At 32.5% G+C, this 16,895-nt stretch overlaps 2 protein-coding genes and 1 non-coding gene across 5 annotated transcripts in view; 1 reads left to right on the top strand and 2 right to left on the bottom strand.

Annotated features, from left to right (window-relative positions):
- The window catches only part of LOC123694359 (rab11 family-interacting protein 4), an 81,085-nt gene extending 73,648 nt beyond the window's left edge, over positions 1 to 7,437 (bottom strand). The window contains exon 1 of the mRNA XM_045639776.1: positions 7,183 to 7,437. The gene's annotated coding sequence lies outside the window, so the exon portion shown is untranslated. The remainder of the gene's footprint in view (positions 1 to 7,182) is intronic.
- Positions 4,999 to 16,875, top strand: LOC123694384 (mpv17-like protein). 3 transcript variants are annotated; one of them, XM_045639809.1, is made up of 5 exons: positions 4,999 to 5,101; positions 12,118 to 12,254; positions 14,272 to 14,357; positions 15,807 to 15,919; positions 16,343 to 16,875. In XM_045639809.1, exons 2-5 carry the CDS (start codon positions 12,123 to 12,125, stop codon positions 16,561 to 16,563), a joined length of 552 nt encoding a protein of 183 aa, XP_045495765.1. In that variant the 5' UTR covers positions 4,999 to 5,101; positions 12,118 to 12,122; the 3' UTR covers positions 16,564 to 16,875. The 3 variants fall into 3 exon arrangements, with proteins under 3 accessions (XP_045495765.1, XP_045495767.1, XP_045495766.1); XM_045639811.1 differs by lacking the exon at positions 4,999 to 5,101 and adding an exon at positions 8,425 to 8,617; XM_045639810.1 differs by lacking the exon at positions 4,999 to 5,101 and adding an exon at positions 10,642 to 10,790.
- On the bottom strand, positions 13,517 to 13,598 carry Trnal-aag. Its single transcript has one exon. It is a non-coding gene; the product is annotated as a tRNA-Leu (tRNA).
- Positions 16,876 to 16,895: the final 20 nt, after the last annotated feature.

Genomic DNA, 16,895 nt, shown 5'->3' with positions numbered 1-16,895 from the left:
TCCCTCCCGTTGGCGGCATGAGCGGGACACGTCTCAAGTCGCCTCACCGCACCGGACGATGGATTACATTCCCCGTTCCACCGCCCGGCGCCCTTCGTCAAGGAGGCACGTTGCGACCGTGTAAACCGGCCGCAACACGGCGACGACGCCCAATAAGACGTCTGCGCCGGATCGGGTCCGCGTGAGGATCCCTCTCGCGCACCCGCTCTGCCTCCTCTTTCTGCGAGATCACACTCTCCGAGAATGCGATCACCGCACGCCAGGATCTGTCGCCATCCACCATTGCGCGAACAACGGAGGGTAGAGAGAGATCCGGCCCGATTATCGCGACTAAGCGAGCACGGGGCTCGGCCCACGCGGGGCACACGGCAAGGGTGTGATCTGCCGTGTCCTCCGGGCAGGCACACCAGTGGCAGACCATGCTGGGTTCCCTCCTCGCGACTTTACACAGGTACCGCCCGAAGCAGCCGTGCCCGGACAGTATCTGTGTAAGGCGGAAGGTTATGGCCCCGTGCCGCCTGTCGCACCACTCTTGGAGGACTGGACGTATGGCCGCAACCGTCCTCTCACCCGCGCTGGGCTCCTCGAGCCGGCGTTCCCACTCCCGGAACCGCCGCATGTTAATATCCCTACTCTATTATGTATGTCTATTGTTTTGAGGAAAACTCATCGGAGTCGGAACCAAATGTCACTATGAAGTATGAAGTATGACCATTAAATTTTGTAACAATTCTACTTTCCAATTGTTTAGCTTTCACCAATAAGTTGTGATAGGAAATAAAGGCGTGCTATTGTAACAAATTTAAATCGCTTATAACTGTAGGTTCGTACCATCTTCTAAATGTCACGGCCCTTCTGCCTTTGAATGTAAAACGGATTTAGGTTAAAGTGAAGAAATCTAGTGTAGGTAGTTTTGTAGAGACACGTTCTTCATTTATTTTAATATTCCAATAATGGTTAACACTACAAACTCTAATTTTAAATGTTGTTGAAATAATTTATGTGAGTACTATAATTACATAAAGGATCTATTTTAAGTACCTACCTATTTACTGACTTTTGCATGCAAAAGCGTACCTATTGAAGGCATCTGCGATGATTGTCACAACAATACGGTTACAATAAAAATATAGGTTTATTCTTATACTAACAATTCGAACGATCGCTTGCAACATACTTTAAAACCTTAGAAATCACTGAAAGTGAGCCATTGCTTTACTTGGCCGATTGTAGTAAATAGATCTGAGGTAAACGTATCAAAATAGTATATAATTGGGCAAAAATAACAATCGATTGGCAATCAAATATTTATGACTTATCGGTTATTAGGTTAACGCAAGGTTAAAAGTTGGAAAGCTTGAAGGCTACCTTATGAAACTCATGATTCGCCTACACGCGCTCCTTGATTAGACAATTGGTTAATTCTATTTACGGAAATAATCAACCATTAATCAATTCGTTTAAAACATAAAAACTGATACGCATGTTGTATTGCGTATTCGATTTAATTCTTGATCGACAAACTGATATCTGTCATTATATATTGGTTTATAGTCAGAAAAACAATCTTTTGTTCGTCGGAAAAGTAATTTATGAGATCGTTATCTAACGAATGATCTATCTAAGCAATTACTGAAGTCTGCAACACATTTATTCTTATTCGTACAGTCGTGGCATAAAAATGCCATATCAGTTTGAAACTATACGACTTCCACAATTTAACTGGTAGTCTTAGCATAACTACTTAGTAATTTGTGGTTGTTAACATCACCACTAGGAATCGAACTCAGTACCAATTGCACGACTCATACTTAATGCGCTCTATTAGATCGTGCTCTACATTAGAAAAAAAAAATGTTTCGCCGTAATTTTTTTTTTGTATGGTCACCATTTTTATAGATTTTGAAATCATTTTTATAGAACTTGGCATACTTGTACATAAAACATACAAGTTCTTTCCCTTTATCCCTTGAAACTAAATGCACTCGAATGAAAGACTTACCGCAAAAATCAACGTAATGCCACGATTATGAGCAATTGAGTGGTTTGTAAACATTTCCGTATGTTTATAAACTCACTCTCGTTTTGAATGGAGATGGGCCAGTGTTTTTCAACAACCGCCTTGTTTAATACGATTCATTACTAAATGTGTCATGAAGAAATATGATTTATGAATATTAAACTTATGAATAAATTAAATATTAATGAAACAAGAAAGAATAATTGCCGAAAATGTTACAAATTTAGCCTTTGTTACAAGGCAATGTATTTGTTGAAATTAGCATAGTAACTATTTCAATTCTTAAGAACACGCAAGACAGAAGGTTATCTATTAACTATAAAGCCTAATATTCTAGAAAAGTCCTACGTATCTACCAGTCCGAGAAGAAATCAAATGACCAGTTTTGGGAACGCTGCAGCTGTAGAGATGTTCAAATTGACCAATAAATTAACACCTACAAATACGTCGAATTGGCCGAAGTGACACAGATTATATTCAAAGGAAAATATTCATTTGGAAACACAAGCATACATAATTAAATACATAGGTAGTTACTACTAACATAAGGAAAGTTCAAACACTACTATCCTAGACAAACTTGGCTGAAATAAAAAAATAAAAAACTTCAAAATTTTTACTCTCTCTCTAGTCTCTACAGTTGATGACTTAATTGCAAACTACAAAGGCACCCAACATATTATCTACGCAAGTATTATACCATACATTCCTCATTGTTCATAGAAACTGTCCAACGTTCTGTGGCCTGTGGGTAAAGCGAAAAGTATTCGCTTTCGGTTTACTTCATTTGAATATTGTATTATTAGCGTTTTCATTGATCCAGCCGGATACGGAGTCAGTGAACCGGTAACACATACTTTTATGGCATTACCTGTACTGTAGGTTGCATTACGATTAGTTTAATGGGATAGCTTTTTAAATACAGACAATATATTCTTCCACTATGTATTTTTAGAGGATAATCTAAGACTATGATCGGTAATAATTTATATATTGCAAATCTACACTAATATTATAAAGAGGAAAACTTTGTTTGTTTGATTGTAATGAATAGGCTCATAAACTACTGGACCGATTTTAAAAATTCTTTCACCATTCGAAAGCTATATTATCCACGAGTAATATAGGCTAAGTTTTATCCAGGAAATCCCACGGGAACGAGAACTAATATGCGTTTTCTTCTTTGAAAACGCGGGCGAAGCCGCAGGCGGAAAGCTAGTAAAATATATTCTTACGTATGGACTACAGATAGGTATAAGATTTTGAATATGTATACATATAATATTATGGTCATATTATCGGTTATAGAAGAACTAATATTAAGTAATATGTTAAAATAAAATTGTCAAGTTCATTTCAATTTTCAATGTTCGAAATTGTAGAGTCTTGTTGAATATTTTGTCTATTTTCTAATTGATCGTTATTTAATGACATTATACAATCAAATTGCACAAATTAAGTATCCAGAAGTGATTATATTAATGTAATTTACAGTAACTATTAAATATACTGCTTTATCCGGTAATCACATTGCATTTGTGTACTTTTTAATTTTGTACTGAGAAAATAATTTTAATGAGATTTTTTGCGAGATAATAGTATTCATATTCAAAAAACAACTCTGCACTCTCCAAATCTAAAAACGGCCTTGCTTTGCATTTTTCGTAGTAGGTACCTCTGTCGCCCTCTTACATGTTTTATACAGTGTGCATTACAATGCAGATGAATGTTTGATAAAATATTGAATGTGTACGATTGTTTCATCGCGATACGAGTAACGCAGGTGAGAGTTGTATTTTATGTACTTATTAGGTATGACTTCAAGTGCACTTTCGACTGCCTATGAAATGAAATGAAAAATGAAAATGAAATGAAAAATTTATTTGCCAGAATTGTGGTTACAAAGGTTTTACAATATATGAGAATTACGTCCGCACAATTTCACTCGATTTACACATTAAACTCGAGAACGGCTCTACCAATTCGTCTAATGTTTTTACGTTTTTGTTAAAGCACAAAGGAGGTTCTTATGCAAAGGAAAAACATAAAAAATACACTCTTATTTTCTCTCTGTTCGAGTAAAGGCTGTGTCACGGGTGAAGCCGGGGCGGACCGCTAGTTAGTTATATTTTCTTGAACTGTCTATAATATAGTGTCCTTTAAAGTGTGTTCCTTTAAAGACATTGTTTCACATTCGATCTAAATGCTCGCAAATGCATGATATTACGTATTCAATCGATATACATTACCGGAATGGTGTTCTTCGTCCAACCAATCTATTTCAGTGCAGCGTGTTCATAATAACATTATAAGGCTTTATAGGTACGACGACTTATTAGGTTTAAAGCCACATGTCGAGGTGGAGAATTAATTTCCTAATAGGTTATTTAGTATTGTGAGAAATAGGAATATAGGTAATTATTTGATTGCTAATTAATGGATAGAACCGCTGAACAGTTAGGATGATGATAATTTAACTGTATTTTGATGTACTACTTAGCAATAATTTAATTGCCGCCTTACTCCTTATTCACACAACTCCTATAATAATCCTATGTCTTGATTTATATGTACGTACTCCATAATAATCACAGGCTTTATTATAAACACTTTCATATAGGTATTTAGGTTTATAACATTTCATATCTGTTAAATATTAAAACAGTAAATTGTTGAACTCGTTTTATGCAAGTAGATATGTAAATTTTTGAAGAAATTGCGTTTTGTTATAATTTGCATTATATGTATCAATTTGAATTAAATAAGCATAAAATTTGCTACTGTATATTATTTACAATGCTTAATTACAATTAATATATGTATTTATGAGAAATGCCCTTTCATTTCATCCTATTAATTTGATAAAACGTATCTCAGTTTTTATATACTTGAATATTCAAATAATGAATCTGCTTAAGTTAATTTTAATGCAGACCTGTTGATTTTGGTGTCAAGGCAGTAATGCACAATACAGATAAATGATTTTAAAATAGTATTTATCGGATCATTGTTAAGTACGTACCTTTTATAGATTTTCATCGTTGTTTCTTTGAATCTCTCATCAATTAACGACATTTTCAAGTGAGTACGATTAATAAATCAATATAAAAAGTTTTCTTGTACGGTGCTTTTGAATCAAACGAACATAATATGTTATATAGAGCTAGATTAACATAATATACGGGATTAACATAATATATTTTTATACAATATTAAGATGTTTTATTAATGTAGGTAATATAAACAATTATACATATGTTGGTACTGAGCTTTGTATATTTTAACATAGCTTAGAGCTTTCGTATTATTTGGTTTCTAAATCCATTGATATGAAAGCGTTAGGTAGGTACTAGCCTAGTACTAGTTCCTAGTCTGTACACTGTGTCTGTACTACTAGGTAAGCGCGAGACTATACGTTTTTAATCTACTAAATGTAAATTCCTACTTATTATCTTAAACAAATTATGAACCTTTCATAAATTCCTTTGTTTTCTTTCAATGCAATATTAAAGTGACGTTTTTGTGAAATGACTCATCGTTAACAGTGGTGTAAAAACATGGCGATTTGTGACGACATCTGTTGTGTAACAACAATATAATAATTGTAATAATATTAGCTCTTGTCTGAAGAAATGGAAAATTTGTATGTGTGTTGATGTTTTACAAGTTATCTTTATAGTGGCTTTTCTTAAATTTGGCTGTTAGATTGTGTATACCTACCTACTTACGAAGGTAACAAATGTGAATAAAAAGCAAATAATTATGATATGTACACGTCGAGAACTATTAAAACGTTTATTATCTCTTATTAAGTGAGTTTAAACGCATCAACAGAGGTCTTTTTATAATTATAAAAAAAAATGTAGGAACTAGGAAAATTTTATACATAGGTACATCCATTATTATGTGCCTAGAACCTTTCACATTATTAAAACAACCCAATTCTAGGTAAACTATCCGTATGATCCGTGAGCGTGACAGTAATATTTTATCTGTACATATATTAATCCAAAACTACTTACCATAATGCACGTTCCTGAGATAAAACTCTTATAATAAAAACATCATGGGTTAGAATATAATCTCGCTTATCTTTTGAAGCGGTTTTTTTACCTAATAGCAGGTAGATACGACAATAAACCACCCTTAAAAATTTAAAACATTCTCTATGTTTATTTTGTAGAGCTTGCGTCAGATTTGTTGCAAAGCGATAGAGTTGTGTAAAATATATTTCTGATTGAATCTAATTTTCATATACGATTGAACAAAAAGTTATTAAGACATAATTTGTATCCATTTGTAAGGGTTTTAAATTTAACTATTGTTATAATATAATATAACCGTTAAAGATAGCACGTAAAATTTGAACACAACAAATAATGCTTTTTTCACATAAATTAACTCTAATATTTATGTCATAACATAGCATTTGGTTACCACGTGAGTAAACTCGCTTTTGAAGCTAGAGTTCCATGATATGACAGCTTAAGCTATCATAGCTTCACTTTAGCTTTGCGTTTGACTGAAGCCTATAAGCCACCCCATTTAAAACACCTGTTTATTTGCCGGTTACCACTTGCAATTAATACAATTCCTATTTTATAGATCTTTGCGACCTTTTATTGAAATTAAAAGGTTGGCAGTAAGGAATAATCAAATATAATCAATAAATAAATCGTCATTAAATTAATGATAATATTTTCTTGAAACAGGTATAAAGTAGGTATTTATTTTTAATAACTAAGTACTTAGTCTCTAGTACAGTTAATTATTATTGCATATTATGAATTGTAGAGACTCTCTTTAATTGATAATCTGCAATAATAATTAACCATTAATCGTAGATTCTAACTACATAGTTAATTATATTATTCTTATTATATACAGACTAAATGATTCGCTGAAACTAGCTATATTTTAAAACCAACCATCTAATTTAGCCTTTGTTGAAAATTGAAATCAAATTAAAAGTTAAGGCCACGATATATACAAAAATTGACTCTACATAAAGTAATTTGACTGAAGAGTTTTCATTTTGTCTTCAAAAGAGGCTCTACATGCATTCTGTTAAAAAATATACTCCATTCCTTTCTCAAGAACCGGTTCCATTTCGGTAAAGTCAATGTAGAGTCATAACTGAATGAAAATATTAAGAATATTACCTTGCCGCTCGCACGTTGTTTGTAAAAGAAGAACTAGCGTCGAAGCCTCCAAATCAAGGACATATAACTCACTGCAACGCACACACTGTAACCGTGAACCGGAATATTGTATAGCACTCAACTTCAGGTGTATTTTATTAACTTTTAATGTTATTCGTTTCAATAAGTACGCAGTTTACAAACAGGTTATTTTCGTTCACACAACACACCCGTGTCTCACGGCAGTCCTGCGATAACTGAGCGCTGTGTGAGAGAGACGGCGCGATGGCGAGAAACAGAGATACGATGACGTGGGAGGGAGGACGACCGCTAAGCTCGGAGACGCATAGTGGGCGATTTCGGTTGCAATGCGTGTCTAGTAATATTATTTCTGATAGAGTTAAAATTGTTAGGATTGTAGAGAATAACATTAAATTGGTTTATTTTGACACACTGTTTCAGTCAGTCACATATTTTTAGCTCACATATTAGCTTTTTTGCCTATATTAAGAATTCAAAGGAAAACCCGTAAAGCTCCTAGTCCCGTGGGAGTTTCGGGATTAAAATTATCTTATGTCCTGTTTTGGGTCTAGAAATATCTTTGCACAAAATTTTGTTAAAATTGGCGAAGTGTTTAAAAGTGAAGAAGAAACAGATAAGCAGACTGAGACTAACAGATAAGAGTTACGTTCGCATTTATAATATTAGTAGGAAATTTAGCTATTTCATGTGTGTTTGATAAAATAACACAATAAAATAATTAATCTTGCATGTAAAACGACAACGATAAATAGCATTTGATCATGAAATCGACTATCACACAAACACTATCTTGCTGTACCTATGATTGATACTAATTTAACATTTTTCAACTTTTTAAAGTTTTGAATGTCTTTACATCAAACATAGTGTGATAACAATCATTAGATATCTTTTATCCCTTCCATTTAAGCTTCCAGTCAGTTCTTCAACAAATTCGCCGGTCTGACTTGATGTAACTACTTTATTGTTCTTTTTTACAACCATATTATTGATATTACCCCATAAATCAAACATCGTATTTTGTAAAACACCTTACCTTATACTATTACACTATAACAAAGATATTCAGTCTACGTACACAATAAACTTCCATATAAATGAATAAATATGTCCGTTAAAGCAATGCGCAGGCGCACTGTGTTGCGCCGTACCTCCTGTTACCTGGCACGGACCGGCGCTGGCGCCCCTCACCTCTACCGCGCATTTCGAATTTTACGAGATTCCAAATGACAATCGTGGCCAGATTACCAACAATTATTGTCAACATTGTGTGAAGGATTCTCCATTGTTTTCTGTATTCTAGTTTGATTTCTACGCGTGGTTTTTCTAATATTTGCATTGTAGAGTTTAAGAAAACTAAGCTTAGTAAAATACCTATGATAGGTCTGTGTTTGATAAGTGAAAGCTAGTTCAGGTAGCTATTTATGAATATATAAAAATTATGCACGCGTTACTTCGTAAGCTTCAAGGCTCTATTTTTAAGGATTACGCAAGTCTTGTTGACTGTGTTTTGTTTTTATAAGTATATTTTGTGGAACAAAAGTAGAATCCGGTGATATATTGTAAGATTACTTTAATTACTGCAGCATGATGAAACTTGGGAATCTAACTTGAATTAAATCTGATAGTAGAAGAATATTTTAAAAGACCTTGACTTCAATCTGGCCAAAAAAAGAGACAATAGACGAATTTGATTCATTTTTAAAAAACGAAAACGTTAATGTTTTAGAAAATTATATTTAACTATTGCTCTCCTTTTTAATAGGTATCTATATATATATATATATCTATACTTTAAACAGAAAAAAAAACAAGCGTTCCGCCCCGACCTCACACGGTGTCTAGTGAGAACGTTTGCGTTTTTTTCGCGCGTTCATCTTTAATTCTTGATAACAACTAATATTTTTAAGATATTTATTTTTTGTGAATTACCAAAATATGCGTTATATTCTCAAGGAAACTAAGTATTTCAATTGACTCAGATTAATACTTTAATTGTAAGTAGAAGTTAAAATGGGTATGATAATTGATAAGCCAACCTTATAACAGATATTCTACCGACTCTACAATACTGTTGTACCTATTGTGATAATTTTGTACCATTATTTAGATTTCTATGGTTGTACCTATTGAAAAGGGGTTATACGGGGATTTTAATGAAAGCTACGTGTTGGCTGCTTTACTTTCGACATTTTCAGTCTGAAATACAATGAAAACTCTGTGAAAATCGGTATAATTTGGTATTGGAGAATTTTGTAATGGAGAAAATAATAACGTTGAATCAATTATATTGTAATAATCAAATTGTAATATTGCTGTATTATAATGTATATCTATAATAATAATAACTTAACTTAAATATTTGTATGCCAATTTGTTGGCGAATTGTGCGGATGTGAAATTTATTATATAAAAACTTTGTAACCACAATTCTTACAAATAAATTATCATTTTATCATTTTTTTATAATAGTTTTTGGGTAAATATTTCAATTAAGTAACTAGGTTCTTGATTTTCCGAAGTGGGTAGCTAATAAATCAGTTAACTATAATATCCATACAATAATACATAATGATTAATATTTTAAACTATAACTTAGCCAGTAACAAATTTTGAGAACAATGATTATTTAATTGCATTATGCAAAGTAGAGTTTCGACATCAATATTTAAATACGGACAGTTACATGTGTATACTGTATAGCCAGAGAGCCTGTTGAAAAACTGCATCAAAATACATAAATGCTTTTTATACCTACAAATTAAGTAAGTGAATATTGAAATTAGGTTCGCTTAAAAGCTATAAAAGAGAAATAAAAGACTCATAAAAGATATTTAAATCTCTAGTATGACACCATAAAAATACGTGACAAGTATGTGTATAGGATATGTGATATTCTGGTACAACTACACAAGCTACAGCACTTGCCAAATATTAGTAGAATTTACAATGTGTGTTTGTGTGCTTGATATTTCAACACACTGCACAGCAGTTTTTAATGCAACTTCGTGATGTTTGTTTAATTATATTTGAAGATTCAAATATGTAACATGCGCACATTATTGAAATAATTGAATAATGTAAAGCACTCCGTTCGTTATTATTCTATTGACTGGCAGAAACAATTCATTCACAAGATACGAAGCAAGTTTGGTTTCTATTTTACCCATAATAACTATTATCCCATTTCAATTCTTGGCTTAAGAGTTTTTTCGTGTCATTTCTTTGTTCGTGGATTCAACCACAGTTGAAACACGATATTTTTATGGTTCCTCAATAATTGTACAGAATATTGATACTAAAAACATCAATAACGACATTGTTTTTCTATATTTTCGCAATATAGCAACAAACTGGGTGGTTTTATCAATAGATTTAAACCGATAAGCAATCATAAATCGGCTCTTAGTCAATAGATAGCCCATGACACTGGTTATTTAAATTATTATTCTATTGAACTCAATTGCACGAGGTGGGTGCTACGATACTTGGTGCTTGTGTTATCAGTCCTGTGATCGGTGTTAAAATATATGGTTGGAAACTGTGTGCAGTGATAAGATTTGCGACCTACAGGCATTATTGCACGGGTAATTTTTTTTTATATTAGATAATATCTTTAACTCGTGTTTGTTTACTATTTTGATTACGTTGTTTTAGCTCTAGCTGCAGTTAAATTTCTCACTATTATTTATTATAGAAAAATCTATAACTGTTTTTATTTGTTGCGATGTTTATTATTAATCGACGCATTTTTTATAGTTTGAGTTTTAATTATTTTTGAGTGTGCATAAAATTTAGGTACTTACATACCTTTTGTACCTATTGGCCTAACCACAGATAATATAATACAATACTAGCGTTAAACTAAGTAATAAAATTTATATTAATACTTCGATCAAGTTGTAAATCTTCACAAGATTTAATGACCCTAATGAAATTATAAGATAATAGTAGAGACGATAAGAGACCCCTCATAGCTCCTATATCCTTGCCTATTATTAATACGAGGACTTACAATTGTTATCCAGACTTGTATACGTAGTATATTATTATTAGTCTGTGTCCAGACGGATAATAGATAACTACATTGTTGAAACTTGAAGGTGCTTGAGATCAATGTAGGTAGATTTTCTTTTTTTTTTTTCTTGTATGAATACAACAAAAATAACTTGTTATTTGCATGTTTATAATTATTATTATTCCAAAATAATTTATTAAGCTTTTGGTTTTTAACCGACTTCAAAAAAAGGAAGAGGTTATCAATTCGGCCGGTATGTTTTTTTTTTTATGTATACGTACACCGATTACTCCGAGGTTTCTGAACCGATTTACGTCATTCTTTTTTTGTTCGATGCGGGATGGTGTCGAATTGGTCCCATAAAAATTTTATTCGCATAGGCCCAGTAGTTTTTATTTTATGGGCATTTTTGCAAGTGCAAGTTTGAAGTCGGTTGTTTTTAACGCAGTTATCACTTGTTAATTTTTCAACTTCATTGAAATACCTATTTACGGAAAGTGGTTCGTACGTTTATAAAAGGAGTGTTTATTTTAAACAGAAAATTATGTAAGAAAATATTACAGTATTATATAAAATGTAGTTTATAATTTATAATAGTCTCTATAATTGTTAAAAGTGAGAACCATAACAATAGAGAGGTCGACTGCACAATCGAAGCCATATCGAAGCTTATGAATTCCAACATAACTTCATTTCTTAACTGAACAACACTTAACTGAATAACACTGAATACGAGTTTTCGTTTATCTACATTAAAAGATCACAAAAGAATGCTCTTGCTCTAGTTCTAGCTCTAAGTTCGTTTGATTTAAATGCAAACAAAAGAATGCTCTTGCTCTAGCTCTATGTTCGTTTGATGTAAATGCACCGTTAGATATATTGCTCATATTTTTCAGTCGCCATGGCATCCCGAATAGTCGGCTGGTGGCGTCACACCCTGAAGCGAAGACCGGTGCTCACGAACACAGCTGTATACGCCACGTTCTATACCGCAGCTGAATTCTCACAGCAAACTTTCAATAAGATGTATACGGTGAGTTTGTGTCTTTGGTCCAGTAGGTATATAAAGATGTAAGTTAGAGTAAATATAATAAATCTACGTAGTTACTAGATGTGGACCTCCTAAGTCAATAAAATATTGAATGAAAATTAACGTCACAAATATCGGTCATGTTCGAGTATCTAAGCTTCACCAACTTTTATGAACAGCAAAAATGAGGTACATCTTAATTTCATTCATTCATAAACGAAAGTGGCGTTAGTAACAGCAATTTTTTGCTTTGTTGAAAAAAACAACTACCCGGGCGAAGTCGAGGCAAGAAGCTAGTATATTACAGCTTTAAAATTCAAATATGCTCATCCTTTCCTCCATTCATTTATTATGAAAATGGTAGTTCCATAGCAAGCGTGTCCACAGTTAAATTGTTACTTGTATGATTTTAAATTATGCAAAGTTTTGTTTCCAGTTTAATCATTTTATACCATTCATTGTAAATTGTTAATTTTACACTTGGGAATATGGGTATTCTTGTGTAACTATTTAATACCATTCGTTATTTCAAGACCTTGTACCTTTTTTTGATATTATTAATTATAATGAAATGAAATGAAATGAAATGAAATGAAAATAAGTTTATTATGGACACGTAAAAAAAAACATATATACAATAATTTAGTTAAAAAAAAGGAACTTAAAAGATATACTTACGTATGCCATAATTAGGCCAACCACTCAGTGTGTTAACACTGATTTTCAGTGGCCGCCTTAGGATGTCTTAATGACAGTAGATGTATTTCCGTTCAGACTAAGGTATCCATAAGTTATGCAAGTATAAATATAATTGAATCGATATATACTTTATAAATATAATAAGTAAATGAATAATATATAATATTGTGATAATATATTGTGTATTAAATTAAAATTAAAATTGTGCACATAAAATTTAATATACATGAATAAAAGTCAGCAATATAATATATTTAGATGATACTGTATACATATTTATATTTATATGAAATTGGTATAAATGAGTGTAATTTGACAAAAAGAAAATTAATCAATAAAGGACAATTGGATGGGGTTAAAATTTCTGATTGCGCTTTTGAATGTCAAGAAGATAAGACTTCAGTTTGTTTTTAAAAGAGAATACGCTTTGTTGGGAACGAATAGGCGGCGGTAGGTCGTTCCAGCATTTTGAAGCTTGATATCTAAAACTCCCTTATATAATATTTTATGTTATTGTACAAAATTATACGAGTCCTAAGTAAAAAATAAAAATAAAAAAAATATCCTGGCAGCGGTGGGATTCGAACCCACGCCTCCGAAGAGACTGGTGCCTTAAACCAGCGCCTTAGACCGCTCGGCCACGCTACCCGTGACATCCAGACTATTTTTTTATAACGCTTTCCCTGTGGACAGTTACCCGGTTTATTTTTATCATGGTTTGTGTTGAAGTATTGTTAGGTACGTAAATAGTTTGGCTCTATAATAGTTCCGTTACTAATATATGACTTACAAGTAGATCCATATGTGAATTCATACTTACATATTAAATTGATTAATTATAATAAACTAGCGGTCCGCCCCGGCTTCGCCCGTGGTACATATTAACGTTTTCTCTACATAAGAACCATCCTCGTACTTCAAGGAATATAATAAAAAAAGAATTATCGAAATCGGTTCAGCCGTTCTCGAGTTATGGAATTACAACGAAAAGTGGCATTGATTTTTATATATTAGATTTGGCACTGGCAAATTTCACAATTGAGCCATTTCGTTATACCTACCTACATACATATTTCACGTAATTCTTAGTATGGTAGAATAAATAGCTACAAATCCAGCCTAGATGAATATTTTAGAAAGTTATATCATTGTTTGTTTAAAAAAACAGATATTTTTCTAGCATCATGTACCCTACTTACCTATAACTATAATTGTTGCCAGAGGGTATTTTTACACTTCAAAGTTAAAACAAAATGTAGTTATGTGAACTTAGTTATTACATTACATAATAAACAAATATCTAATACTTACGTTATTTCAGCCAGAAAAGCCAGACTATGATTTAGCAGCGGCCGGCAGAATAGTCGCGACGGGGAGCTGTCTCTACCCAACGACTCTATATTTTTGGTAATTATTACATATGTACATAGGATAAGCCGTTTTTAATGAAGAAGAGATGTTCTAAATATTGTATCATATAGGTTACCTACATATGCATGTAAAGGATGTTTGATCTTAGTTGTGTTACTTGAGCTTACGGCTATAAGAAATTTCTAATTTTAAAACCATTTCATGCAAATATTCTGGTCCTGTAATTATATTTATTTGATTACAAATTAGGTATTCGATTATTCCGAACATCAGACATCACACTTGATATTGTTTATTTCAATTAAATATAAGCAATTTGTGCTATTATCATACCGCTTGTTTATGTCGCAAATCGCAATACAATTTGTTAAATTGGAATCAAGTATTGCTCAATCAACACAACTATTCCATTGTACATTCATTGAGAACACACCTTCTCTGGAATTTAATGCATGTGCCAACTCTTGTAAATGACCTCGAAAAACGGGCAGAATTCACGAAAGTAAATACTTTTTATACACGCCACTACTATTTGTAACTAAACACTAAACACTGAAAGTGTGCTGAAAGTCACATGAAAATCTTTATTGAATTTGCGTGATGTCCGAATTATAGAGCGAAGAAAACTTCAAAACAATAAAATCGGTAGTATTTTTTTTCCAATGAATGACACGAACTGATCTTTTAGATGATTTTTAGATAAAAAGCTTTATAAAAACTTTCGTTAATAATTTATTTGTTAAGTTTCTTTGTTGTCCTCGTATTCTATCGTACCCTCGTATTTCTTTCAAATGTTATTCTAATAGCACAGAATAGATATTAGTAGCTAAACGCTACTAATAGCACAGACTAATAATAATATACTACGTATACAACTAATAGTAAAGATATCGATATCATACAAACATTGCAACAATATGTTTCCTAAATGTAAAGGAAGCGGTGAAATTTATAACATTACGAAAGTAGAATAGGAAATCTAGTCCAAGTGTCGTACGGTGTACACACTTGTATATTTTTGCATAGGTACATATGAATTTAACATGAGTTCCGACTCAATGAGTTTGCCCACGTGAGTCGTTTTGAAAGTTTATCTCATTTCCTAACTGCACATTGCTTGTGCGTGGATAATTAAGGACATAGTTATACATCATTGATTCTAGGATCTATAGGTACTTTAGATGTATTTCCGAAATATACAGCATCTTTTTCGCTCCCGGTCACATGTTTTTCTACCACGATCTCTTTTGAACCATGAAAATGATTAAAAATTCGATTGTACTTATTGCAAATATCATATTTGGGTGCTTGGTTTTCTTTTGGTCAAAAGGCCAAAACCAAAAAAAAACAAAAAGCCCGCTTTTGCCTTTCTCTTACATACGAATATAGGATGTAGATTCGACAATTATTTTCATACGCAACTAAGAATAAAATTTATTTGAAATAAATTTTCTTATTTATTAATATATAAATAAATTATTTCAGGTATAGATATTTAGATAGACGTTTCGTAGGCACATCGGTGAAGGCTGTACTGTCTAAAGTTGCAGCAGACCAGTTCATTATGACACCAGCGTTAATTGCTGCCTTCTTTACGAGTAAGTTTCGAACTGACGTATAATAGTAAAGGCAACTTATTTGTATAATAGGTAACTACACTGTTGAACCTATGTCGTTTGACCGCCTCCTTGGTACCTACAGTGGTTGATGCGTGAGCGTAACACCGAGGGGTCCTGGGTTCGATTCCCGGTGGAGACGAACAAAAAAAATGTCTTGGTCTAGCAGGACACAGAAGGCTGATCACCTACTTGTCCCTAAAGAAAATCGATCAGTGAAACAGATGTATAATGCATCTGCCCCTTACCCCACTAGGGGACTGGGACTTCACTTACACACTGTTGTGTCTATTTTTTCTTTGCTCGAAAGATGTTTAACATTCTGAGAAAATAAAAATGTGGAAAATAATAATTTGAATTTTCTGTTGCATTATTTATATCTACATCATAATTTTTGTTTCTCAGTGTTGGGTGTCCTAGAAAGGAAGGAAGATGTATTTGAAGAGCTGAAACAAAAATATTGGAAGACATTTGCCGCGAATCAAGCGTTTTGGATTCCGGGACAGATAATAAATTTTGCATTCGTGCCATCGAATTTGCGTGTCGTTTACGTTTCTTCAGCATCTTTCATTTGGATAAATGTTTTATGTTTTATAAAAAGGCAAAAGGTTGATAAAAATGAATAAGATAAAGGAATCTCAGCTAATGCTAGATAAGCTAATGATAGAAACTTCTTGCTCTATTTTTTGATAATATGTAATTAAATCCGTTTTTAATTACATAAAACGGCTGCCATCAGTTCAGTACCTGAAACTAAACACTTTTTTAAAGATTACTATTGGCTTTTTTTAAGTACATATATCTACCTATTGTTATTGTTATGTATAGAATAAGATTGTACATAAGTTATTAATGAGACCTAATGTACCTACATATCACAAATAATTTCATTAATCGCTGTAATTTACATATTTTGGAATAATACATTTTCAAATATGTTATATTTTTTATTCATACC

Source organism: Colias croceus, chromosome 9 (genome assembly GCF_905220415.1).
Source record: "Colias croceus chromosome 9, ilColCroc2.1".
In the NCBI taxonomy this organism is placed as follows: domain Eukaryota; kingdom Metazoa; phylum Arthropoda; class Insecta; order Lepidoptera; family Pieridae; genus Colias; species Colias croceus.
Note: the sequence above shows the minus strand (reverse complement) of the source record. Positions and strands in the feature narration are given on the sequence as shown.

Excerpts from the sequence above, each read along its gene's own strand:
- LOC123694384 (XM_045639809.1), top strand. The coding sequence starts at position 12,123 with ATGGCATCCCGAATAGTCGGCTGGTGGCGTCACACCCTGAAGCGAAGA. Across the intron at positions 14,358-15,806 it reads CCAACGACTCTATATTTTTG|GTATAGATATTTAGATAGAC; the intron begins GTAATTATTACA and ends AAATTATTTCAG. Across the intron at positions 15,920-16,342 it reads AATTGCTGCCTTCTTTACGA|TGTTGGGTGTCCTAGAAAGG; the intron begins GTAAGTTTCGAA and ends TTTGTTTCTCAG.